The 25,336-nt window shown below is 52.0% G+C and overlaps 1 protein-coding gene and 1 non-coding gene across 8 annotated transcripts in view; both read right to left on the bottom strand.

Annotated features, from left to right (window-relative positions):
* Positions 1–25,336, bottom strand: part of GRIP2 (glutamate receptor interacting protein 2) — a 115,006-nt gene that overhangs the window by 26,447 nt on the left and 63,223 nt on the right. For 2 of the 7 annotated variants that reach the window (XR_013414212.1, XR_013414213.1), the window contains exons 1-10: positions 23,968–24,138; positions 9,339–9,419; positions 8,925–9,060; positions 7,874–8,019; positions 7,093–7,179; positions 6,481–6,556; positions 5,123–5,268; positions 3,879–4,026; positions 3,599–3,768; positions 586–735 (exon numbers count right to left, since the gene is read on the bottom strand). Coding sequence is in view for 5 of the 7 variants with exons in the window: in XM_015130189.3 (XP_014985675.3) it covers positions 586–735; positions 1,278–1,403; positions 3,599–3,768; positions 3,879–4,026; positions 5,123–5,268; positions 6,481–6,556; positions 7,093–7,179; positions 7,874–8,019; positions 8,925–9,060; positions 9,339–9,419; positions 23,968–24,007 (1,306 nt within the window). In the remaining 2 variants the exon portion in view is untranslated. Of the gene's footprint in view, positions 1–585; positions 736–1,277; positions 1,404–3,598; positions 3,769–3,878; positions 4,027–5,122; positions 5,269–6,480; positions 6,557–7,092; positions 7,180–7,873; positions 8,020–8,924; positions 9,061–9,338; positions 9,420–23,967; positions 24,140–25,336 lie in introns of those variants that run through there. The other 5 variants (XM_028844481.2, XM_028844480.2, XM_015130189.3 and 2 more) reach the window with 4 other exon arrangements.
* LOC114676477 (U6 spliceosomal RNA) lies at positions 14,883–14,989 on the bottom strand. Its single transcript, XR_003727549.1, has one exon. It is a non-coding gene; the product is annotated as a U6 spliceosomal RNA (small nuclear RNA).

Here is a 25,336-nt window from a genome sequence, read left to right on the forward strand (position 1 = left end):
ATGGCTCCTGCCTTATCATTCACTACTATTTGTCTTCTATTGATTTACTTTTCTTAATATGTAAATATCTTCATTTCAAAAGGGAAATTTTGAATAATAAATAAGCAGAGAAGTAAGACTGGAAATTATTACATTCTGGACAGCTAGTCTCAGGCCATGTCTTTCTCTTAGGGGAAATTAACAAATGGCAGCAAGGTGGTAAGGATATAGTAATGCAGCACTGAGACTTTATCCATGAATGAATCAGGACTGAATGGCAAAAAATGTGAAATCTTCGCACAAATCTGAAAAGACTTCCTTTCCTCAAGGACTTTATCACCAAGTCCTAGGAATTTTTCATAATAAAAATACAAGAATAAGAGTATACAAAGTAACTGGCACCCCTCAGTGGTCCTCTTGTGCAGTGCACAACCTGCCCAGCCATCCATGACAGCCTGGTGTTCCAGTCATGTTATTTGACATTCCCACACATACACCTGGAGCTCTGCCCAAAATACCTCCCCTCGCCCCGACATACACCCTTTGGCAAGCCTCACTCTCAGACATACAGGCAGCCCAAGGAGGAGGGAAGAGACCACGGCTTACACGAGCTCTTGTGTTCCCTTCTTCGCTGCCTTCTCCGCCCCATTGTAGTTCGAGGACTCATGGGCTGGGATCCACGGGGAAGGGTGCTGGGGTTGTTGCAGGAAAAGGCGTGGTTCAAGGTCGGCGAGGAAAAGGGAGTTGAAGACAAGGCTGGGGAGATGAGAGCACAGCCCCGTGAACCCCAGCCGAGGCTCTCCACCCCGCCACACAGTGGGTGCTGGGAAGCCACCCAACCACAGGGAGAGATGGGGATGCCTTCCCCCTTCACATCAGTTACTCATGGTGTGACCTCAGGCAAGTCTCTTTCCTCTCTGGGCCTCAAAGACTGTAGGGTTTCCATAGACCCTGTGAAACTCAGCTACTAGGGACAAGGGCCAATCTCGCCACTGGAATGCTAGATGACAATGGGGCAGGTCACCTAACCTCTTCTTTTTTTTTTTTTAGTTGAGGTCTTACTCTGTCACCCAGGCTGAAGTGCAGTGGTGTGATCTTGACTCACTGCAGCCTCAACCTCCCAGGCTGAAGCGATCCTCCGGCCTCAGCCTCTTGAGTGGCTGGGACAACAGGCGTGCATCAACACACCTAGCTCCCTAATCTCTGAGTCTGAGTTTCCTTCCCTTAGACAACAGGCATCACCCCTCCCTAGGAAAGGCTACAAGACTGGCCGAGCTACAGCAGGGCAGGCACATTACATCGACTTTGGTCCTGGCCAGCAGGTGTGGCCCAGGTGGGCATCCTGCAGTGGCCGGGCCGGGGGCTGTGGCAGGAGGGCACGCAGGGGTCCCAGCGGTGCAGCTGCTCACTCCTCTGCACTTTCACTGTAGCCAGCGGAGAAAGAGGAAAGAGAGGTGCAGGTGTTAGTGGCTGAGGGCACTAGGAAGCCAGGAAAGCAGGAACCAGAAGATCCTCGCGCTTCCCCTGAGCCAGGCAAGGCACTTAGTAATCTGCTCACGTGTCCCAGACGCCTATGATGTGCTGGGCACTGTGTTCAGAGTGCAGCTGCTGCCACGTGGCAGCCTGAGAGGCAGGGACAGGAGAGGGAAAGGAGGCCAGGCCGAGGCCCACTGCTGGGAGGTTGTGGAGCAGAGATTTGAACACAGGCATCCTGCCCTGGAGCCAGAGAGGTTTACAGCTATGAGTGCTGCCCATGAAGTTTCTCCAAGAAAAACTGGTGAGGAGTGCAGCTGGCAGACAGTGTCCAGCTGCAGCACTCTGGGGATATGCAGTGGCTCCACAGCCCAGACAGCCTCGGCCAGTGGCTGAGCGCCAGGGGCACTAGGGCCTGGCTATTTCTGCCCCACACTGGACTCTCCAGGACTGCCTTTGCTCCAGGGCTCCCTGCTGGGTTGGCCAAGGCTGAAGTGCACCACGGGCTGAGGCTGCTCCCCGTTCCCAGGCTGCAACCCTTCCCAGCCTTATCCACAGTGAATTCTTTGCACTTCTGCTCCAAGTTCCCAGGGAACACCCCCGCCCCGACCCCCTAGGAGACCCTGCTTCCTCCACCTGATCCTCCAAACTGACCACCATACAACACCTCTTCCCAGACTGCCCCAGGCCAGCTCTCCTCTTGCACTGATGGACAGGTGAGGACTCAACAGTCTCAGCCAATTGATTCTGTCTCCTTGAGCCACATCTCCACAGACCCCTCCCCAGGGCTTGGCCCACTCTGGAGTCAGTTGCCTAGGTCAAATCCCAGCTCTGTCACTGACCAACTGTGGGACCTGGAGGAGTCACTTGGCCTGTCTGTGCCTCAGTGTTATACCTGTAAAATGGGACAAAGAGAGTGGCCACCTCCTAGGGTAATGGGGAAGATTAGAATGAGTTAATAATATAACGTGCTTGGAGCAGTGCCTGGCATTTAGTAGAAGCTCAGTTAGTGAGAGTCAAGGGGTTGTAAGCAGATGCGTAGCTTTGCAATGCTACCTCAGCTTTCCCTGTGAAGTGGGAGGACAGATGTGTCACGAGGAAGAAACGAGGCATGCAGGCCGCAGCATCAAACCTGGCACACCGCAGATGCTCGATAAACGGTACGAGAATGAATGACACTGTTCCAAGCCCTAATGTCGCCCTGATCAGCCCCTGGACTGTGGTTCAGTGCGGCTTCTTCAGAAGCTGGCAGAGACCATGGAGATGGACTCTCCCCAAGGACTGTCCTCCCAATCAGATGTGGGGGATTCCATTCTCTTCCAGAAGATGGGGTTTGCAAAGGGTGGGGTGGACAGACTCCTTCCTCACCCTCCAGCTCTGCCCTTAGGGCTAGGATTTATAGGCCTGGGCGGTGCCCTGTCCTTTATCTCCTTCAGCCTCCCCCATGTCTGTGCATTAGCAGTCCTCCCTCCTTTTTATGGCTGAGGTAACTGGGACCCAGAGAGGGAAAGGCAGTTGTCCAGCTGCTGGGAGCAAAGATGGGACTTGCACTCAAGGCCCAAGGTTTGGTCTGCTGGAGGTGCTTTCCTGCTCTGAGCTGAAAGCTGCCCCTCTGTGGCCACCCTCCACCCTGCCCCTGGCCGCAGCTGTGCCCTCTGGACCCTCAGACCAGCCACTTCCTCTGCTCTTGGAAATGCCCAGCACCCAGCTCCCTGTTCATAGCTGGGAGACCCTGACAGTTCACAGGAGAAACTCCAGGCCCTCTCTACCTTCCCAGCTGCCTCCTCTGGACCTGCTGAGGGTCCTTGAGAAGAGCCCAGGATCTAAGCTCTGAGTAGCAGAGAGCACAGGACTGTTCCCTCCCTCATTCTAGCCCTTATACTCCTATTAATGCAACCTGTGATGAAACCAGCTTTGGGAGCATCTATGCCAGCAGGCTCAATTCAAACCTTTAAGTTGTTTCTCTGCCCCACCTTCCTACCCTCAGTGGCTGCTCTTGATAGTTTTGAGCTTCCCTGTGCAAATGAAGATTTGTCCTAGTACATTTTAGCCCGCTCCTCCCAGCCTGCCCAGGGCTCTGGTCCTGGGCCTCTCAGGTCTCATGACTGCCCAGGTTTGGGCCCTGAGATCTGCTGAGGGGACCCACCTGCCTCTGAGGGCCTCAGTGGCCGCTGACTCTGGGGCACAGGCAGGATCTCCAGCCGCACCTTCTCCGACACGCTGGCCAGGAGCTTGGTGGCCTCGAGCAGCGAGCAGTGTTCCGTGCTGGTGCCATCGATGGACAGGATGTGGTCTCCAGGGTGCAGGGCTCCGCTCCTGGTCGGGCAGGGGAGCAAAGGTGGAGGCTGATCCAGGCCAGACAAAGTTCTGGGCCGCCTCTCCCCTGTACACACCTCCATGGTGGCGGTACCCAAGGTGTGCCTTACCTGTCCACCACGCTGGCTGGCTTGATGCGGTCAATGGTGATGACTGACTTGTTCCGGAGGGAGGTGGTGGTGAGCGAGATCCCCAGGGCAGACCCTGGTGTCTTGACTATTTCCACCATCAAGGGTCCTGAAGCATTAGCCACCGTGTCTGGCATGACGGAGAAAAAAAGTCTGAAACGCAAATATCAAGCACTTTCCTCCCCAGCCTCACTCTACTATCTTGATTTAACCCTTGTGCCTGGAAGAAACTGTTAAACCCATTCGATTAACATAATTTTTTAATTCTTTTTTTCTTTGTTCTTTTATCTTCTACCAAGTGTTATATCAATTTGACAGACAAGATAGCAGTGGAGGAGGGGTAGGAGCTCAGGTCTGAGGGGCTGTGATCCCAGGGCTTTGTTGGGTGATATGAATTTGCCTGAGTTTATTAAGAGCCTGCGGTATACCAGCACTAAACTGTAATGTTCACTACAATCCCATCTCAGAAAATGGCACCTCCATTAACACACCCAGTGGCTGGAAATTGAAACTTTGGCCGCACCCTTAGCTCCTGCCCTTGCCCCCACCTCCCATGTCCAAATCTCAGCAGATCAGGCCAGCTGGACCATCATCATATTCTTGAATCCCATGTCTTCTCCCTCCTTAGCCACCAGCCTGGTTCAGTCCGTTAGCTCTCGCTTGGACAGCTGCTGCCGCTTCCTATGGCCTCCCAGCTTCCACCTCACCCCGCTCTGCCCTCACCTCCTTTCACTCACCTGTGCCAACCACGGCAGCCTCCTCACTGTGACCAACCATTCCGGCCATGCTCCTGCCTCAGGGCCTTTGCACTTACTGTTCCGCCCTCCCGGAATGCTGTTCCTGGACATTCCCTGCCTCACCCATTCCCTCACTCCCCCACTTAGAGACCATCCCCCAGCCTGTCCCACCTCTCTCCCCTGCCTCTTCTCTTTTTTCCGCAGCACTTATTGCCAACTGACATACACCATATCTTCTCTGTTCTGCATACTGTCCTCTCCCCACCAGAATGCCAGCTCCGTGAGAACAGAGACCTCAATTCCGTTGTTCTAGACTGCATCCCCAGCGCATCAACCGATGCCTAGCACATACTATTTATTGCCCAGAGAGGCTGTGACTGTCCCAAGGTCATGCAGCCTTTGCAGTGGTAAAGATCCATGGCCACTGCCGCCTCCCCCCATCCCAGGCCTCCTTCTGCCTCAACCCATACACTCAGGCCCCCAACTCACCAGGGGTGGCCACATCATACTCCACCTGAAAGAGTGCCTCGTGGCTGCACTGCCGCAGGGTGGCCAGGGCGGTGGCATGGCTGGCCCCGTGCAGCGGGATTCCATCGACGCTGAGCAGCCTGTCGCCCACCTTCAGGGAGCCCTCCCTGCAGGGAAGGGCCGGTCACCAGCCTGGCCCGGCAGCAGCACTGGGCACAGCCTGTCTGGGAGGGCGCTGGGAAGGGGGGCGTGGAGGATGAAGGAAGCAGAGAGTGGGTGGAGGAGGAAGGAGAGGAGGGGACGGGTGAAGGGGTGCATGAGTGAGTGAAGGAATGAGCCACCCCAGGGGTGGGGAGCTGCATAAAGCAAGGGGGGATGAAGACAGGATGGGGCGCCTCTGCCGCCTGCCACTCCTCTGGGTGTGTAGTAATTCACAGACTCAGTGCAGAACCCTGAAATGTCTGAGCTGGGGGTGCCCTTCAAGTGCTGCCCCCAACTCTTGCCTCAGGGGCAAATGAGAGCACCAGGGCCCAGAGAGGGTGTGAGCTGCGCCCATGCCACACAGCACTGGGGGCTAGTCTGAGCCATCCTGGTCCCTTCCCATTGCTCCACCCTCATCCTGGTTTCTCAGCAGTGATTCTGGCCTGATGACAACCCGCGCCTGGGAAATAACTCAGCAGGGGCCAGGGGAGGGGCCCTAGCAGCGTTCACCTCAGTTTGGGTCACATCCCCAGCCTGGAACGCCTCTCCCAACAGGTGGCCAAAGCTATTCTGGGGGGTTCTATGAATAGCTCATCACAGGGCCCTGTCCCAAGGACAGATTTAGATTTCTGACAAGGCCGTTCCAGGCTTCTCTTAAAATGGCCAGGAATCTCCCACTGGGGAGGCCAGGGGATCAGGGACTGGGAACTGGACATGTTCTTTCCCCATATTCTCTCCTCCTGGTCCTTCCGGGCTGGGCGCAGGCGGGGCCGAGCTGGGTCGATCAGCCAGGACCCAGGAGACTGAGTCACAGACAGCTACAGCAGTGACCAATCAGTGTGCCTCCAAATCTCTCATAGCAACTCTTAGGGACCATTCCATAGACGGGAAAACTAAGGAGCAGGAAAGGGAAGAACGACACCAAGGCTGCCCCTCTCCAAACACCCCAGCCCCCGAGACAGCAGGATGCTGGAGAAGAAAGGGGTTGAGGTTTCCTTCATTTGGGGTTACATCCTGGCTCCACCAGCAACTCCCTGAATCACACTAGGCAGGGAGTGCTCCCTCAGGGCCTCAGTCTCTTCATCTGGGGAACAGGCATGGTGACTCCGCTCCACGCTCTTTGCAGGGGAGTTGGGGCAGGTCAATGCAGTGTGTGGATTTCTTCTGCCTCAGCTCACCTGTCAGCAGGGCCACCGGGCCGCACGTAGGTCAGGACAAGCGGGCGGGACTTGTGCCCATCTTCATGGGCACCTCCTGGACAGAATTTGACAAGAAGCAGGAATCATTCACCCACCCCTTCCCATCCAGAGGCCCCCACACAGCCCCTGAGCAGGCTCCTTCAGTAAAACCTGTTTGAGGACCTTGTCCTTGCTATTCATGGACCCTCTTATGAGACACCAACAATAAATACCCCCTCCCAAGAGATGGTACACGGGGTGGGTAACATGACCAAAGTCCTCTCTCTGTTAAATGGCTTGCCTCCCTTCTGTGACCTCACCTTATTTCCCCTTTTCCCTGATCTCTAGGAAGCTCCAAACTTTGTTCTCAATCTCTGTAGCAGCTTTCACCATCATTTTCCAGTACAACTGTCTCCTCTCACTCTCCCCAGCCAAGCATACTTCATTGCTTGGCAAATTTTCCCATTGAATACTTACCTTAACGGTCCTGTGTTCCTTAAAGTCAGAACTGAGATATGCATAAATTACATTCAAAGCAAAACAGTGCACACATGGAATTAGTATTAGCCTCTTTCTTGCTGCCCCAATCCCAAGGGCAATTCTTTCACTGACCTCTAAGGACAAAGCCAAAGCTATTGCCCTCCTTGTAGAGGGAGACGTCCACTGTCTTTGAAATGATCCTTGGGTTATTCTCAGGAGCTGGGGAGAAATGGAGGACTCCTTTGAGTCCCTCAGTTGCATCTTCAGGCCAGCAGATGTGCCCAAAGCTCATTCCAGGAGGACTGGGTGATCAGTCACAGAGATTACAGGGAGGATAAACCCTTGCCCATTTTACAGGTCGAATAAGTGAGGCTTAGGGAGACCCTCTCCCCTAATCCCACTTAGCCCACCACTGACAGAGAGGAAAGGGCCTGCCCATGCTCACAGAGATGACGGCAGAACTCAGGCTTGAGTCCATGGCTGGTAGGCTCAGGCCAGGGTTGAATTCCAGACAGTTACTCAAAATTCATGACTTTAGACCAACTTTGAAAATCTCAAGCTAGGTGAAACCCTACACCGCTGCTACTTAGTGCAGGGCAGTGGAGTGTGGGTGTGGTAGGCCAGGGAACAACTTATTCAGCTAATGCTTCCAAAACCTTCCCCGCTAAAGGAAAAGCATCTGGAAACTAAATATGTAAAATGACATTGGCTATAGAGTCCCACCACCTCCTAGTGACAGCATACTGCGGTCGTAGGCTCAGCCCCTAGGTGAGGTATGGATGCTTGTGGCCAGTCTCCAGGTTCCACCCACTCCATCTGGTACGATCCCCACCACCCAGGCCCTGGTGGGGAGGTAGCCGTGTCCACCCGCGACCAAGGCAGTGGAGAAAGTTCCCCGTCCAAGGGCACCCACCGGGCGGGGGCAGCTCATACTCCACCTCCAGCACCACGCGCTCGCCCACATTCTTGAGCAGGGTGATGATCTCATCGTGGCGGAGCCTGGTCAGGTGGATCCCATTCACAGACCGAATATAGTCACCAACGTTCAGCAGATCACTCCTGGAGCAGGAAGGCCAGGGCACGCATGGTAATAGGTGCTGGCACATGCAGTCCTGGCATTCACACCCACCCTCCTCTGGAATCTTTATGATCACTGGATCGTCATTTCACAAACGGGAAAGCTGAGGCTCAAAGAGGTCAGACACTTGTCCAAGGTCACACAGCAAGTAAAAGAGTGCAGAGCCTGATGCCCAGATCCCAGGTTTTCCCTCTACACTGGTCTGCCTGCTTTTCCTTGTGCAGGGGTGTCTCAGATGAGCCTGCAGAGTGGCCAGATCATTACATCCTTTGCTATTCCCTAACGCTCCTCCTGGCTTTTCGCCACCAACCTTCCTTTTGTTCAATTGGACATTTATCTGCACCTGTCTTGTGCGAGGCCCAGGGATGCAGTGACTGAGAGGCTAACTCCCAGGCCTCCTGGTCCAAGGGAGCCACAGGGGCAAATGACAGGGGAAATCAGGACAATGTGTGCAGAAATGTGTATGTGGGGCTTCAGGAACAGAGCAGCACAGCTGCCTTGGCCTGGGGTCAGGGAGGGCTTCCTGGAGGCAGTGACCTCTGTGCTGAGTGTGGAGGGGTAAAGAGGAGTGTGCCAGAAGGATGCTGTGGGGAACAGGCTTTTGGACATAGAGGATTGCATATGCAAGGGCCTGGAGGGCAGATATGGCCTGGTGACTGTGGGGTGCTATGGCCAAGCCCCGGTGTAAAAGAAAAGAGAAGCCAGGGTCTAGAATTACAGCCTCCATTGGAGGCCTTCCCTCTGCAGACACCAAGCTGATGGGTGCTCCTGGAAACAGCTGCTTGATTGCTTTGCATAAGGCCTTCAGTACATTTTCCACTGACCCTGGGGTCCCATCACTGCCTCTGCACCCACCTCCTGCTGCCATGCCAAGCCCACTTCTCACCTGGCCGCAAGTCCCCCAGGTCTCAGGTTGGAGACCCTGGGCTTTCCATCCTTGTCGGTGCCACCGGAGATAGTCAGGCCCAGTGTGCTGCCTTCCTTCTTGATCAACTCCACCACAGTAATCCCTCGGAACTCCTCTGACGACAGATGGGGATGGGGGCTTGAGTGGGCAGCTGGGGCCACCCCAGGCCCCCAGCTCCAAGACAAGTGAGGCAAGCACCTGGTTAGTAGGGCACTCTGCTACATAGACCTGGGTGATGATCATCTCCTTTTTACAGAGGAGAATCAGACAGGTTAACTGGCTGGTCTAAGGTCACAGAGCAAGTTAGTGGCAAAGCCGTTGCCGTCTGACCCCCACCTAGGGCTCTCTGTGCCTTCAGGGCAGAAAAAGAGGGAATGAGGGAAGCCTCATTACCTGGAATGCTCTGTCTGCGGCATGCCAGGGAAACGTCAGCCCCTCCTGCGTCCTTGCCTCCTTTGGAGTAGGGCCCATCGTCTGCAGGGGAGAAAGAGGGAAAGGCCGAGTTCCACTTTCATTTCCATGCCTGCAGACCTCCTCTGCTTTGGTTATTTTCTACTCCGTGGACGTGGCCTGTAAGATGGGTTCCCTCCTGCCACCAGCTCCACCTGATTCTCTGCTGGAGAATCATCAGGGCTGCTCCTCCCAAAGAAAGCCTGGCCCCTGCTCTTGGGGCTGAATAACATTCTCTGAGCACTACACTATACATTGGGAGCTTCACAGCCATTCTGTGGTTCACTGTCTCAACAACCCTGTGAATGGTGTTACCATGGATCAGATTATTCCACTGTACAGATAAGGAAGCTGAGGCTCAGAGAAGGCCAACTCATGCCCATAGTCACACAGCTGGAGAGTTGTGCAATCTGCATTAGAACCCAGTTCTGCTGACTCTACTACCCAGGGCTGTGCTTACATACCTGCTGGGACGGGCAGCTCTCTCACATGCAGGCACCGCAGCTCATGTGAGACAGCTCTGACAGAGAGGAAACTCAATCTTGGGTGGACCAGATTAATGCTTCCTCATGAGGACCGCACTTTACAGTTTACGAATCACATTCTCAAGTGTTCTAGGCAGCCTGAGATAAGTCTGTCCTCCTTCACTCTAATTCGAGAAAGTGCTCCCTCGTGTTTCCTCAAATATTGTTTCCATCAGCTCTCTCTCTTTTTAAAAGCTTAATAGATGTACTTCAGGACTTCCCATTTTATTCTCCATGACCCACATCCACCCTTCTCTCATACTTTCCATGTCTTCTTTATCTCTCCAAGATACGTCTAATCTGCAATGAAATCTGCCTTTTTTGCTTCTTTTAAGTTAGTAGAAAATCTTTCATATATTTCAAACATATAGAAGGTAGGACAGTATGATGCAGAGATTCTCAAAATGTGGTCCCCAGGCCCACGGCACCGGGGAACTTGTCAGAAATGTAAATTCTTCGCTGGCCACAGTGGCTCATGCCTGTAATCTCAACACTTTGGGAGGCTGAGGCAGGTGGATCACTTGAACCCTGGGGTTCAAGACCAGCCTTGGCAACATAGTAAAACCCCATCTCTACAAAAATGCAAAAATTGGCCGGGCATGGTGGTACGTGCCTGCAGACCCAGCTACTCGGGAGGCTGAGGTGGGGCTATCACTTGAGTTTGGGAGGTCGAGACTACAGTGAGCTGTGATTGTGCCACTGCATTCCAGTGACAGAGTGAGACCCTCACTCTGTCTCAAAAAGAGAGAAAGACAGAGACAGAAGAGAGAGAAAGAGAGGGAGAGAAAGAAGGAAGGGAAGAAGGGAAGGGAAGGGAAGGGAAGGGAAGGGAAGGGAAGGGAAGGGAAGGCAAAGCAAGGCAAGGCAAGGCATTTCCTTTCCAAGGCATTGCCTTTCCTAGGCATTTAAAGTGTGTTAAAGCTACAGAAATTGGATTGTTTTTCAAATTTCATTTTCTAATTACTTGGAAAGGAAAGGAAAGAAAAGGAAGAAGGAAAGAAAAGGAAAGGCAGAAAGGAAGAAAGGAAGAAGGAAAGGAAACGAAGAAGGAAAGGAAAGGAAGAAGGAAAGCAAGGGGAGGGGAGGGGAGGGAGGGGAGGGAAGAGGGAGGGAAGGAGGAAGGAAAGGGAAGTAAGAAAGGAAAATTCTTGGTCCCAACTAGGACCTGAAAAAGCAAACACTCTGGGGGTGGGCTCCAGGAATCTGTAAGTGTGTGTATATTAGTATATTAGTCTAACTTATATTTGTCTCCACTTTTTAACATTTAGACTAGGGGACGGTGGCTCATATCCATAATCCCAGCACTTTGGGAGGTCGAGGTGGGCGGATCACCTGAGGTCAGGAGTTCGAGACCAACCTGGCCAACATGGCAAAACCCCATCTCTACTGAAATTACAAAAATTAGCGGGGCATGGCCGGGCGCGGTGGCTCAAGCCTGTAATCCCAGCACTTTGGGAGGCCGAGATGGGCGGATCGCAAGGTTAGGAGATCGAGACCATCCTGGCTAACACAGTGAAACCCCGTCTCTACTAAAAAAAAAAATACAAAACACTAGCCGGGCGAGGTGGCGGGCGCCTGTAGTCCCAGCTACTTGGGAGGCTGAGGCAGGAGAATGGCGTGAACCCGGGAGGCGGAGCTTGCAGTGAGCTGAGATCCGGCCACTGCACTTCAGCCTGGGCAACAGAGCAAGACTCCGTCTCAAAAAAAAAAAAAAAAAAATTAGCAGGGCATGGTGGTGGACGCCTGTAATCCTAGCTACTTGGGAGGCTGAGGCAGGAGAATCGCTTGAACCCGGGAGGCGGAGGTTGCAGTGAACTGAGACCGTGCTACATCACTCCAGTTTGGGTGACAGAGTGAGACTTCATCTCAAAAAATAAAAAATAAAAATAAATAAAAATTTAAATATAGTAAAATTTACTCTTTGTGGTGAGCATGTTGATGCACTTTGGAAAATGTCTCCTGACCACCACCACAACCAAGTTTTAGAGCATTTCTATAGGCCCCCGAAATTCTCCCTTGATGTTCCACTGTAGTCAGTCCCTGAGCCATCCTTTGTTCCCCACAAGCACTTATCTGTTTTCAGTCTCTATCATTTTGTCTTCTCCAGAATGTCATGTAAGTGGAATCACTCAGTATGTATGTTTTTGAGTCCAGTTTCTTAAATTTAGCATAATCATTTGAGATTCAGCCATAGTGTCGTGTGTATCAGAAGTTTGCGTCTTTTTTTGTTTTGTTTTGTTTTGTTGAGACGGAGTCTCGCTCCGTCGCCCAGGCTGGAGTGCAGTGGCCGGATCTCAGCTCACTGCAAGCTCCGCCTCCTGGGTTTACGCCATTCTCCTGCCTCAGCCTCCCAAGTAGCTGGGACTACAGGTGCCTGCCACCTCGCCCGGCTAGTTTTTTGTATTTTTTTTTAGTAGAGACGGGGTTTCACTGTGTTAGCCAGGATGGTCTCGATCTCCTGACCTTGTGATCCGCCTGTCTCGGCCTCCCAAAGTGCTGGGATTACAGGCTTGAGCCACCGCGCCCGGCCAAGTTTGTGTCTTTTAACGGACAACTTGGGTAGCATCGAATGGATGTACCAGTTGTTTAGCTATTGATCTGTTGAAAGACATTGCTATTGTTTCCAGTTTTTGGTGATTTTGAATAAAGCCTTAATAAACATTTGCATACAGGTTTTTGTTTGAACATAAGCTTCTGTTTCATCCAGGAATGGCATCGCTAGGTGGTATGGCAAGAATATGGTTAAATGTATAAGAAACTGCCAAACTGTTTCAAAGTGGCTGTGCCATTTTGCACCCGATCAACAATGTAAAAGAGTTTCAGTCGCTCTGCATCCTCATCAGCACTTGGTAATATCAGTTAGGGTTTAAACAAAAAAATTTAGGCTGGGCACATTGGCTCATACCTATAACCCCAAAACTTTGGGAGGCCAGGGTAGGAGGATCGCTTGAGCCCAGGAATTCAAGACCAGCCTGGGCAACACAGCAAAACCCTGTCTCCCAATTAAAAAAAAAAAAAATTAGTCATGCTAATACATGTGCAGAGGTATCTTACTGTGATTTTAATTTGCATTTGTGTAACAACTAATGAGGTTGGGCACTTTTTTTTAACTTGCCATTCATCTATATCTTCTTTGAGGAAGTGCCAAAGCTTTTGCCCATTTTTAAGTTGGGTTGTTTGTTTCCTTGTTACTGAATTTTCATATATTCTGGATACAAATCCTTTGTCAGATGTAATAATGTGTGCTTCGAAAAGCCTTCTAGGTGACTGTGTCACACTAAAGTTTGAAAAACACTTGTATAATGAATTGGATTTACGTAATGGGTAGTTTTAACAATCATTAACACTTTGCCATATTTAATCCATTTATTTTTATCTATGCTGAAATATTTTAAAACAAATCCTGGGCATAATGCAATTTCACCTTTAAGTATTTCAATATGCATTTCTAAATAGGAACCTATTTCTTATATAACAAAAGTACTATATCCCACCTTACAAAGTAATACCATAATTATTAGTCTAATACCCATTCCAAATTTTAATTCCAACAGTACATTTATGGCTCTTGAAAGTTTTGATTATTTTGCTTATATATTTGTTCTGTTTTTATATTTTGTTCTTTTTCTGTTGCTCCTTATGTTTCTAATAATTTTAAATCTTTTGAACATTCATCTGTTATTCTATTTTTCCATTTTCTCAAATTCTTGGGAGGTATTTCTTTCGCCTGGGTGTCTGATGACTCTCCCTTACAGTAGACTGTTTCCTCGTGTGGTTGGTAATTGTTGGATTGTGAGCTCATCTTTAGTGGGGCTTCAACTGTGGGAATTCTATTCAGCCTGGTTGTAGGGCTCCAGAGTCCAGAGAGAATTTTCCATTCCTTCCCCTGGGGGCTTGCCAAGGTATCATTACCCTGATACCAATGATTATGGGTATTTACAACACTCGTTAGAATTTACAATACCCCCATGGTATTCTAAATACCGATCTTGGCTCAAAGATTCCAGAACCATGGTGGTATTAAAAATTCTAACGTTCACCAGAAACAAGGGGCACATCTTAGATCACAAATCCTCAAAGGAGACCACTGGAGGCTGAGTTGAGACACATAAGCTTTTGTTTTAGCTCCCTGACAGATGGGTGAATATTTTCTAAGTCCCCCTTTCACTGAGGGTAGATCTCTTCAAAGGTCCTGGCTTTATGCTGGGGTCTCAGTACCAACTTGGGAAAGTACAAGGTATCTTTTCCTGTACCTCTGAGCCATTAAAACCCAAGCCTTCGGCTACCAGACCAGACGCACAAACATTCCCCCCATTCCTGCTGCCACCCCAGTAGAGAAGCCCCAGCATCACCTGCACTCATCCTGCTCGTTTTCCATTTCTCCTCATTTTTTAAGTGGAAATGCATTGAATTTATAGGCCCATTTGTGGAGAATTGATGTCTTTTTCTTTGGGAGACAATATTGAATCTTCCAGTCAATGATCACAGTATACTCCTCCATTCATTTTGTCTTTAATTTCTCCTAAGAACACTGTGTATACTTGTATGAGAAAAAGTCTTACACCACTTTCATTAAATGTATTCCTAGGCATCTAAAGTGTGTTAAAGGTAAGGAAAGTAGATTGTTTTTCAAATTTCATTTTCTAATTATTTGTTCCTGGTGTATAAATATACAGTTCATTTTATATTCTGAGCTTAAAAAATGTATTTTTAATTCTCGTGGGTATGTAGTAGGCGTATATATTTATGGGGTAGATGAGATATTTTGATACAGGTATTCACTGCCTAATAATCACGTCAAAGTAAATGGGGTATCCACCACCTCAAGCATTTATCCTTTGTGTTACAAGCAATCCAATTAAACCCTTTTAGTTATTTTTAAATGTACAATTACATTATTATTGACTATCATCACCCTAGTGTGCTATCAAATACTAGGTCTTATTCATTCTATTTTTTTTGTAAAAATATGGAACACTTCACAAATCTATGTGTCATTCTTGTATAGAGGCCATGCTAATCTTCTCTGTATCATTCCAATTTTAGTATCTGTGCTGCCTAAGCAAGCACATATTCTGAACTTTTAAATTCACGTATTAATTCTAAGTTTAGCCATACATTATTTTGGATTTTCTATATACATAATCATATCATCTGTGAAAATGACAGTTTGATTTCTTACTTTCTAAACTTTATGCCTTTCATTTTTCTTATTTGCCCTATTGGACTGGCCAGACCTTCCTTACAAAGTTGATGGGCTGATTACACAGACCATCCTTATCTGCTTGATAGTCTCATTCACTTCATTTCTGATGCCCGAGGTTTTCCTTACTTTCCCGTGACTGCACCTGAGCATTTCAAAGGAGTTGGAAGCTGGAAGGTTGTCTGGTCACCTGCTGGGCCCCAGCCTCCCTGCGGCATCCCTCGTTTTGCACATACCTCATTTTGCGGGGCTCTGCCTGAGTTAAGGGCGGGGTTCGGCCTGATGGGACGTGTTCTGGTTTCTCCTCTATGTGCTGACAGACAGGGGAAGGAAACTCACAGATCCTGCAGCAGCCACGCCCTGTGCACACCACCACATTATCTCATTCCACCTCATTCACTTCTCACCGTGGTCTTGGGAGGAGGTAGGTGCTGCAATCACACCCATTTGACAGATGAGGAAACAGGCTCAGAAAAGGGAGGTCTTTGGCCAAAGCAGCGTCTACCAAGAGCTGGAACCAGACCCCAGGCCTGTTTGCGTATTCTACCCTGTGCTCGAGGCCCCATCGACCGGGTTATTTTTTTCATATTCCTCATCTAAGTCTCCTTTCTCAGTACTGGGCTGACACGGGCAAGAGCAGGTGCCAAAAAGAGAAGGGACGCATCATCAAGCTGGTGGGCTCCCTGCGCTGTCTCAGGGCTCAGCCCTCCCAGGCACCTTCTGCTCCTTCCTCAGGCCTCGCCTGAGCCTGCACATGCCCGCGCCTGCCCTTGAAGAAGGGCTCTCCTGCCACCCCAACCTCTGCGGCTCCAGCTTAGCCTAGTGTTAGCAGAAGAGGCTCGGGGGTCAGTCAGGCCTGAGTAGAGATCCTAGCTCTGCCATTCGCCAGCTGTGGGAACTTCGCTCTCCTCCTCCACCTCACACCCATGGAAAGTGAGACCTGACCCAGCGGCCCACGCGCCCTCCCATTCTCAGTGGCAGCGGGAGAAAGGAAGGGAGAAGGTTCAGTCTCCGCAGGTGGCAGAGCCACTTCCCCTACTCTGCTCCAGCCAGGTCTTTTTCATGAAGGGAGCGTCTGATTAGGGTTCAGCCAGGGTTGGCTGGGTCAGTCAGGGTATGAGTGGCCTGAGTCAAGGTCAGGACTCAGCCTGGGCCAGGGTGGGGGATCAGCCAGAACCGGGAACAGGGCTCAGTCTACGGGAGGTTTCTCAGCCTTAGCACTATGGGTGTTTTTTTGCCAGATGACTCCTTGCGGTGGGGGCTTCTCTTCTGCATTGCAGGAAGCTGAGCAGCATCCCTGGCCTCTAACCACCAGATGCCAGGAGCATCTGTGACCAACAAAAATGACTCCAAACACTGCCAAATGTTCTCTAGGGGAACCATATCGCCCCCAATTGAGAACCATTGCTCTATAGTCAGGAGGGGACTCAACCTGGGTCAGGGGCGGGGCTCAACCTGCTTTAGGGTAGGGGCTCAACCTGGGTCTGGGGCAGGCTCAGCCTGAGTTAAGGGCGGGGCTCAGGCTGAGTTGAGGGCGGGGCTCAGCCTGAGTTAAGGGCGGGGCTCAGCCTGAGTTAAGGGCGGGGCTCAGCCGGATTTAAGGGCTGGGCTCAGCCTGAGTTAAGGGCGAGGCTCAGCCTGAGTCAGACGTGGGGCTCAGCCTGAGTCAGACGTGGGGCTCAACCTGGTTCCTAGCCGGATCCTGCTGAGTTGAGGGCGGGGCTCAGCCTGGTTCCGGGCCGGATCCTGCTGAGTTGAGGGCGGGGCTCAGCCTGAGTCAGTGTTTCTCCTCAACTTGGGCCTACGGAAGCCTGAGAGCGTTCCCACCTGCAGCTGTAACCGCTGAGAAAGGTCCCGGTCGCCAACTACTGTGCTCCGCCAGACCAGGGCTGGGCTCTCTTTGCTTGCCAGCAGCCGATAAATAACAAATCAAATAGCAGTTAAGCCAGGAATCATTTCCAGGTCCCCTGGGGTTGGGTCCTCAGCAGCTCCGCTCATCCCCCTTCCACCTATAGTTCACATCAGCCGCCAAGAATTCAGGCAACACCCCATTAAGTATAATGCCTCCCATTACGGTTTCCTAATACGCACTTCATTTGGATTCAACAAGATGTTTCCGAGCTAATAAAATCAAAAAGACTGGGTTCTATCAACTGTGTGACAGTGAACGTCTCTGGTATTTCATGAGGGCAATTCTGGAATTAAAATATGTCTTATCCTGTGCAGATTAGATTCTGTCCCTGGAAAATCCCTCTCTCTCTCTAGCTGTCTTGGGAAGACCAGAGATAAGCTTGCTAGCTCCAGGTTTATGAACCCTAAGAGGAAAGTGGGGGAGAGAGAAGGATTATCTCTTAAGGAAAGGATAAGGAAGCCAAAATCCAAGTTCACCAAATTCAGAGCAGTGGAATCCCAGAGTGGATGTGGAGCTGTGAGCTCTAATTGTAAAAACAAGTCGGAAATTCAGACGGAGGAACAATGGCACCCCCAAAAGCTGGATGCTGAAGCACAGGGTGCCCAATGTTGGTTGGCGAAGGGGAGGACCCATGCCCTGGGTCTCTGTGGTGCCCTCCAAGTTTGTCTCTGACACTGCCTCTCTTCCCTTTCCTCAGCCCAATATTCAGATTTTGCTCCAGTGCACTACCAGGTGCCAAACTGGATTACAATGACACCTTAGGGACAGCAGAGGTGCAAGAGTCTGCTGGTCTCGACACTGAGTGGCCGCAACTCCCTTCCTGCTACAATTTTTGGCTGGTTTGGGGTTCAGGCTGTGAGCCATCTCTTTTCCCAGCTGTCAGAGACTTGACTGTGTGCTGCAAAACAAATCATACTACTGTGCGCAAAGAGTCAGTGGGCAGCAGGCGAGGTCTCGAGAGACTTCCCTAGGGAATGCATGTGCATCTCAGGGTGTGCCCTTGGTGGCCTCTTGTGGAAGTCAAGAAGTCATTCTTGATAGGCGAGTTGCCAGATAAGAGGCTTCTGAGCAGCCAAGATCCCCTGGCATAGTCAGAAAGGTGCCCGGAAGGAATGCTGCAGTGATTGCTGATGCCCGTTCAAAGGGGACATAGGGTTTCCCTTTCACGAACATCCTCAGATGGTGGGGAACTGAGGCAGCATCCAAACCAAGAATCAACATAGGGTTAGAATTACCAATTGGTTGCGTGACTCGAGCCGCCATTTCCCCCTCTGTAAAATGGGGGTGTCTCTCCCATGGCTGACTCCAGCTGGCCAGAGCTTGAAAAGTTGAGGGGATTACTTTATTTATAGAAAACCCCTTGGGGGTTCAGACCCCCTCCTCAGAGAACATGCTTGCTCTCCCACTCTCTCTTTTTTGTTCCAGGACCTGGTAATTATATGCTTAGAGATGAAGGCTTTTCAAAAACATCTTTCCCACCAATTTTCAGCTGGAAACGTGCATAAAAAACAGAGATATTTTTATCCATGTTTTTTTTTTTTCCCAGTCTCCTCCTTCCAGCAATGGGCAATTATGAGCTTTTGCCTTCAGTCAATCGTCCTGTAGGAACTCGCTTTGGAGGAAAATTCATTTCCGCAGTGGTGCCAGCCAGTCCCAGCAAATGTGGGGTGTGCAAGTCAGGGGAGGAGGAACAGAGGGAGAAACGTGCTTGGAGCTCAGACCTGTACACCTGGTACTCAGGCCCACGCTGCAGCCAGGGTGGGTGGGTGGGTGGGCTTTTTTTAATTTTATTTCTCTTGAAATCATGGCTAATTTGCCTTCATTATCTCCCTCTCTCTGGGGCCGCAGGGGACTATTGAGCTTTGACAAAGGAAAAAGGAAGTCAACTCCTTGCCAGACTGCCTTCGCCAGAGTCCTGCCTAAGTGGGGTGGCCGGAAAGAAGCGCAGGGGAGTGGGCGGGACTATAAAGTCAGCCGGCTTTGACTGCTGCCCTGTTCTGCGAGCCTCCTGGAGGGAGGACACAGCACCTGAAAAGGGACCACTGAGAAAACAAAGGCCCAGAGGCTCCACTTGGGGCAAACAGGGCATGGTCTGCAGGGACAGTGGGCTGTCAGCCAGGACCATGCCAGCGCACAGGGACCCTGGGTGCTGAAGAGGACATGGGCGCTAAGCCCTCCACCAAGTGACGGTCCAGCCTCGCCCCACTGTGGAGGGGATTGTTGATATGGTGGGAAGGGAGGCATGGGCTTTGGAGTCAGTCCAACTTGGGACTTTGATTCTAAATCGGCTGCCAACTGGCTAACGGATCTGGGACAAGTCACTTCTCTCAGAGCCTCAGACTTCTCCTCTGCAAAATGGGGGTACTGGTGCCCACCCATGGGTTGCTGGGAGGAACTGTGCACAGAAACCATAAAACATGGCAGTTCCCTTCCTGCCTGCTTCCCTCACCTTGTTGAAAAGTTTTCCTAGATCAATCATGACGACAGCTCCTAGTGATTAAGTGCCGGTTTCTGTGCTTCCTAAGCATGATCTCATTTAATCCTCACCACCTTTGAGGTGGTATAATCATGATTCTCATTTTACAGGTGAGGAAACTGAGGCACAGAGCGGTTAAGTGATATCCCATGATAAAGGGCAGGGCCAAGTGGCAGAGCCAGGATTGAAGCCCAGGCCTTCTGGCTTCCTAAGGGGTCTGACCCTACCCTCTGGGCGCCTTCCTGCCTACTCCCCCATCCATGCAGGCCTGGAAGGTGCTGTGATGCCTGCAGCCCTAGGGATGTTCAGCTCCAGGCAGAGCCCCAGCTCCTTTGGGCATTCCTCCCTGGCCACTGAGGGCTGGAACAGGCCAAGGGCTCGATGGAGATGCCTCAAAGCCAGTTACAGGCTGACCTCTGAATGACAGTTCCAATCCCCACGGCTGACAAGCCTCCCAGGAAGCCCAGCTTCCATGGGGAGAGCAGCATAGAAAGATCAGATAAGCTCGGCAGAAGCACGTTTTTAAGGGAGACAAAAAGAAATGCATCAATAGATTTAAAAATTTGAAGCCTCATTCATTTGTTGCCAAGGATTGCAAGGGAAAAAACCAGAACTTTAATAAGTAGCACCCAGTGTTGGGCCCTTCCCTGGGCCAGGCCTGCTCTAAGCACTTTATGGATGCTAAGTCAGTTAATTGTCCTAAGAACCACAGGAGGGAGGCTCACCCATTGTCCCCAGTTTACAGATAGGGAGCCTGAGGCCCAGAGAAGCCACTGAGTTGGTGAGCTACAGAGGCACCTGGAACCCAGGGCTCCCTGACCTCACAACAGACCATGTCCTGAACCCTCAGCTCTGCTCTTTCCCTCCAAACAGGAGGGCAACAGACCTCAAATGAGAAGCATCAGGGCACTGGGAAGGCGACAGCTCCAGTACCCCAAGAGCCCCTGAGTTAGGGTTCAGGCACTCACAGGCTGGGTGCATCAGGGCTATCAGGACCCATGGCATCACCTGGAGAGGCCGCCACCCCCACAATCCTCCTCCACACAGGGGACTTCACCTCCTGATGCTCGCCCTGGCCGGCTCCACTCCAGCACACTGTGCATTTTCTCACTTAATCCTCATAACCACACTGCCACTTGGGCACTGTTATTCTCCCCATTTTACAGCTGGGAAAACTGAGGCACGGAGATGCCAAGTGACTTGTTCCTAGTTACACAGCCAGAAGTGACAAAGCTGAGATTTGACCCGATGGGCTCACCCCACCTTGGCAACTGCACTATAAATGGAGGTAAAGCCTTCCTGGCCTGGGCACATCTGTCCTTTCCACCCGAGGCCCACCAGACTCACACCCCCCTAGGGCCTTTGCACCGGCTGCTCCCTCTGCCCACAAAACTCTTCCCCAGACATCCACAAAACTCCCCTCTCAGCTCCTTCAGGAACTTGTAGAAATATCACCTCCTCAGGCAGGCCTTCCCCATCCTCCTGTTTGAAGTTACGCATGCACCCTGTACCTCCACACCTCCTCTCCGCTCCCCCCGTGCTTCGTGGTCCTCTGGGCAATCAACAGCATCTAACTATGACTGTTTCTACTTGGATGTCAGCTCCAGGGGGCCGGGCTTCTGTCTGTCCGCTCACTGCTGCATGCAGCACAGACAGTATTGTCTGGCATGTAGTACGTGCTCAGCAAATATTTTTAAAATTCAATTCCCATTTACAGATTAGGAGAATGAGAATCAAAGAGGTGGAATGAGTTTCTCAAGGTCAGAGACTAGGAAGAGACAGAGCCAGGATGCAAACTCAGGCGAAGGATTGCCCCGTGGCCACCGCCCCTGCTGTGGAGTAGGAGGCCAGGCCTGCCCGAGGAGTCTCAGAGCCAAGGGGTAGGCCTGGTGAGGACTCCTCAGAGGACTGGGCAGCCCAGGGCACAGCAGGGGGACCTTCACACATGCACACCCACACCCACTGAGACTTCCCTGCCCCCAGCATGGCAGCAAGCGCCTGCTCAGACCTAGCAGGCCCGGAACAAACATGTCTTTGTGGCTGCGGAGTCAGAGCAGGCCTCCCGTCCTTGAGGCAGGAGCGTGAACATGGAGAGGGACTTCCTGCCAAAATCTGTGTTCAGGCCTACTGTGTGCCCCAGCCCCAGCCAACTGAGTTAGGTCACAATCCCTTCCTGCCGGAGCTCTGGGGTTAGTGACAGGAAAACAAGACTCCCTGGAGTGAGACTGGACATGCCCAGGGTGTGGGGCCTGAGAAGGGACCCACCCAGAGCCCATCAGGAGCAGAGAAAGGACACAGGGCTGCCTGGTCCACAGAGCCCAGCTCCAATCCTGACACTCACTGAGGCACACTGTCAGTGGGCTGACTTCTCAGGGCTGCAGTCTTCTCTGCCAAATGTGGAGGTGTATGGAGTGGCCACCTGTTGGCTGCCCTCACCAGCTCCAGGGGAGGCCACATGACCAGGCCTGGCCAATCAGAGGCTCAGTGATCCATCAGAGGTGGGCGTGTGATACAAGTTGGACCAATGACAGCCGTTTCTGGGGCATTTGCTGGAACTACTGGAAATAGGCTCTCTTTCCTTAGGGATGGCTGAGCTGGTTGACCTTAAGTTTGAAGGTGCCAGGAACCCTCAAGGAAAGGAAACAGTCTGCCTGGAAATGAAGCTCACTAAAGTGAAGCAGAGCAAGCTACGAAGAGACCCAGAGTCCTAATGATGTTAATTCGGCATCTGGATCCCACTGTGCCTGAAGCTCCATCTTTATACTTTTTGAAAGAAGAGCCTTGGTGCTGATGCAAACTGAAGCAAGTGTGATCATGAGGTTCCGTGATTTGGGGAGGAGACCTAGGATGGGGGCCACGGTGGTGAGGGTAAAGGTCAAGTAAGTCATCAGAGAGAGAAAATGTCAGAGATATCAGGAAGGGCCTTGAATGCCAGGCTCAGAAGCTGAGCAGATTTGAGTTTTGGCAAGCTTCCTCCCATGGCAGCAAAGGGGTGGAGGCCAGGAGGCCAGGGAGGAGACTGGGCAAAGGCCCAGGTAGTTGATGCTGAGCCTGGGCCAAGATGGAGGTCATAGGCCCATGAGGAGGGGGAGACACCTCCCTGGCAGTGCCCCAGGTAAGGTCTCCAGGGCACTGCTGCCTTTGTGGCCCTGACCACAGCAGACCAAGGTGACCCCACTCACCTGGGACTTGGGTTGAAAGATCAGATGTGCCCAGGCCAAGAAGGCAGAGCCTCCGTTTACAGTGCAGTTGCCAAGGAGGGGTGGGCCCATCGGGTCAAATCCCAGCTTTGTCACTTCTGGCTATATAACCTTGAACAAGTCACTTAGCATCTCTCTGCCTCAGTTTTCCCAACTGTAAAATGGGAAGAATAACAGTACCCAAGTGGCAGTGTGGTTATGAGGATTAAATGAGAAAATGCACAGAAAGCTTAGAACAGAGCCTGGCCCAGAGGAAGCTCTCGACAACAGCTAGCTATTATGATTATTAGTGTTATTTTTTCTGGGTTGCTAAGGCTAGGTCCAGAGGTGACCTGGCTCTGCTCCTTGCCATGGGAAGGGAGGTGGGAATCCAAGTCCACTGGGCCCTCAGAAGCAGGGTTGGGGGCTCTGCTGTAAAAGTCACCTGGGTGTCAATCACAGCTCGGCCACCACTGCCCTCCCTGAGCCTTGGTTTCCTCCTCTGTCCACTGGGACCACAGTCTCTGCCCTTGGAGCTGTTGTGCAAAGATATGTTAAGAACGTGGGAAGAAACCAGTGAGGCAACCCCAGGGCAGTGAATGCAGTACGTTCTGGTCCGGGCTGCAAGCTCCCTCTTTGGGGGAATAAGGTGAGCCCAGGCTGAGGCTGGAGAGACAGATGGAAAAATCGTGTCTGTCCCTCTCTGGGTCCCAGCCTCAGCACACCCAGGAATGTGGCAGCTGTAATCCCCCATCCCACACATTCCCAGAGTCCCAGGGTCTCACCAGCCAGACCCCCAAGCCAGAGTTTCTTCTTCTGCTGAGGTCCAGCCTCCTGCCCACCTGTGCTGGCACAGGAACTCCTCACCACCACCTTGCCTGTGGGCCTTGGGCTCTCACCCCTCTGGGTCAGACACTCACTCCCACCAGGCAGCTGTGCAGATCCTGAGATTGGGCAAAAAGCTTTGCTCACACCCGGATGGGACCAGCCTTCCTCCTACAGGGCTGAGCGCTGCCCTCAGAACCTCGAGACCCGCCTGTTCTGCCTGCCTGTGCCGGACAGCCCTGGGGGAGGCTGAGCTATCCTACTGCAGGACAGTGGCCAGGGTCAGACATACAGCCCTAGCAAGTGTCCTGCCCCACCCTCCCCAAGCCCTGGGTTTCCAGGGAGTGGCAGTCCCGGGTCTCAGCCATCCAGTCCCCTCTCTCTGGGCAGCAGCTCCAGAGGGACCTATGTGTTCAGCCCCATCACTCTGCCCACAGACCCCCCATTACATACCCGCCTCTCCAGGGGTCTCCCGGCTGAGCCCACACAGCATGTTCGCTATTGTCTCCCCTGCTGCCCACCAACTCCCTCGGGAGCCACGCTGCTCGGACCTCCCTTCCCTCCCCAGGGAGGGGCTGTGGGAGGGAAGCTCACAGCTCCCACTGGCTGGGCACCGAGTCCACCCACTGCAGCGGGCGGCTCTCTGCTTAAAGGGGACATGGCTGTTGTCAAGGCTGGCTCCAGGACAGGGTCCAACACGCCCCACCCCTGCAGCCTGGGTCTGGACAGGGCGTCTTTGAAGGTGGCAGTGCCTGGGGCTTCCTCCAGGGCTCTCAGGCAGAGAGAGAGCCTGCTCCTAACTTGCCCTGGGATTTTGGCAAACGACTGCCCCCCCAAGCATCAGTTTTTTCATCTGGAGACAGGGAACAGTGCTTTCCAAACTTTTTTTTCTTTTTTTCTACGTAGCAGATTCCAAGAGAATTTGCACAGAACCCCCAGACATAAGCTAGGTGAAGCACAGACTCTTTGACTGCATGAATAATGCCAGGGCATCTCTGCAGTTCTCAGCTTAGAAACCCTTGAGCTCAGAGACCCTCGAGGGCCCTCCCACCAATGTTCCAACTACCTCTCCTAGGTCTCAGTTTTCTCTTGGGTAAGATGAACCCAGTAGCCTGCCACATGGAGTGGCCACCCAGCTTTTTGTGAAGACCAAGTGAGCTGGGTGGAGGATCTGCCCGCCTCTGGGCTTGATAGGCAGGGCCAGCTGGTCACAGGCTCCGGCCACACCTGGCAGGCTCTGCCCCCTCCCAGACTCAGCTGGGCCTTAGCCTTGCACACTCCTGGGATTCCTCCACGTTGGTTCAGGACTGACCAGGCTGATCCTAATGGACACCTGAGGCTCCTCCTCTACCTGTCTGTGAGAAGGGGTGGCAGGCTGCACCCAATTTCCCCTGCTCTCCATCCCACCAGTGTGTGCTGGCACCAACTGAGGGTCAGGCACCAAGAAGGGTGGGGTGATGGTGACACAGGACACTGAATGGTGGGTGTCAACAACCTGTACAACTGCACAGTGCATTTGGCAAGAGAGAACCAGACAGACAAGGCCTGGCTCCCATGAAGTTCCTGGCCACATGGGAACACACGAGCCTCATATTTCTTCCATGTGTCCTGCAGCTAGTGGGAGAGGGTTGCCCAGTAGTTAGGGACCCGAGGCTTCTTGTAGGCTCCCTCCAGAACAGTGACCCAGCATGGAATTTAGCCACAATTCCTGGGCCACCCCACACAGGCTCCTGCCAGTCCAACACTAGTGGCACCTTTAGAATAATCCAGGTTCTAAATCTGGGGCGGGGCTACTTGTGCCTTTGTATCTGCAAACTCAAGA

Source organism: Macaca mulatta, chromosome 2 (genome assembly GCF_049350105.2).
Source record: "Macaca mulatta isolate MMU2019108-1 chromosome 2, T2T-MMU8v2.0, whole genome shotgun sequence".
Classification (NCBI taxonomy): domain Eukaryota; kingdom Metazoa; phylum Chordata; class Mammalia; order Primates; family Cercopithecidae; genus Macaca; species Macaca mulatta.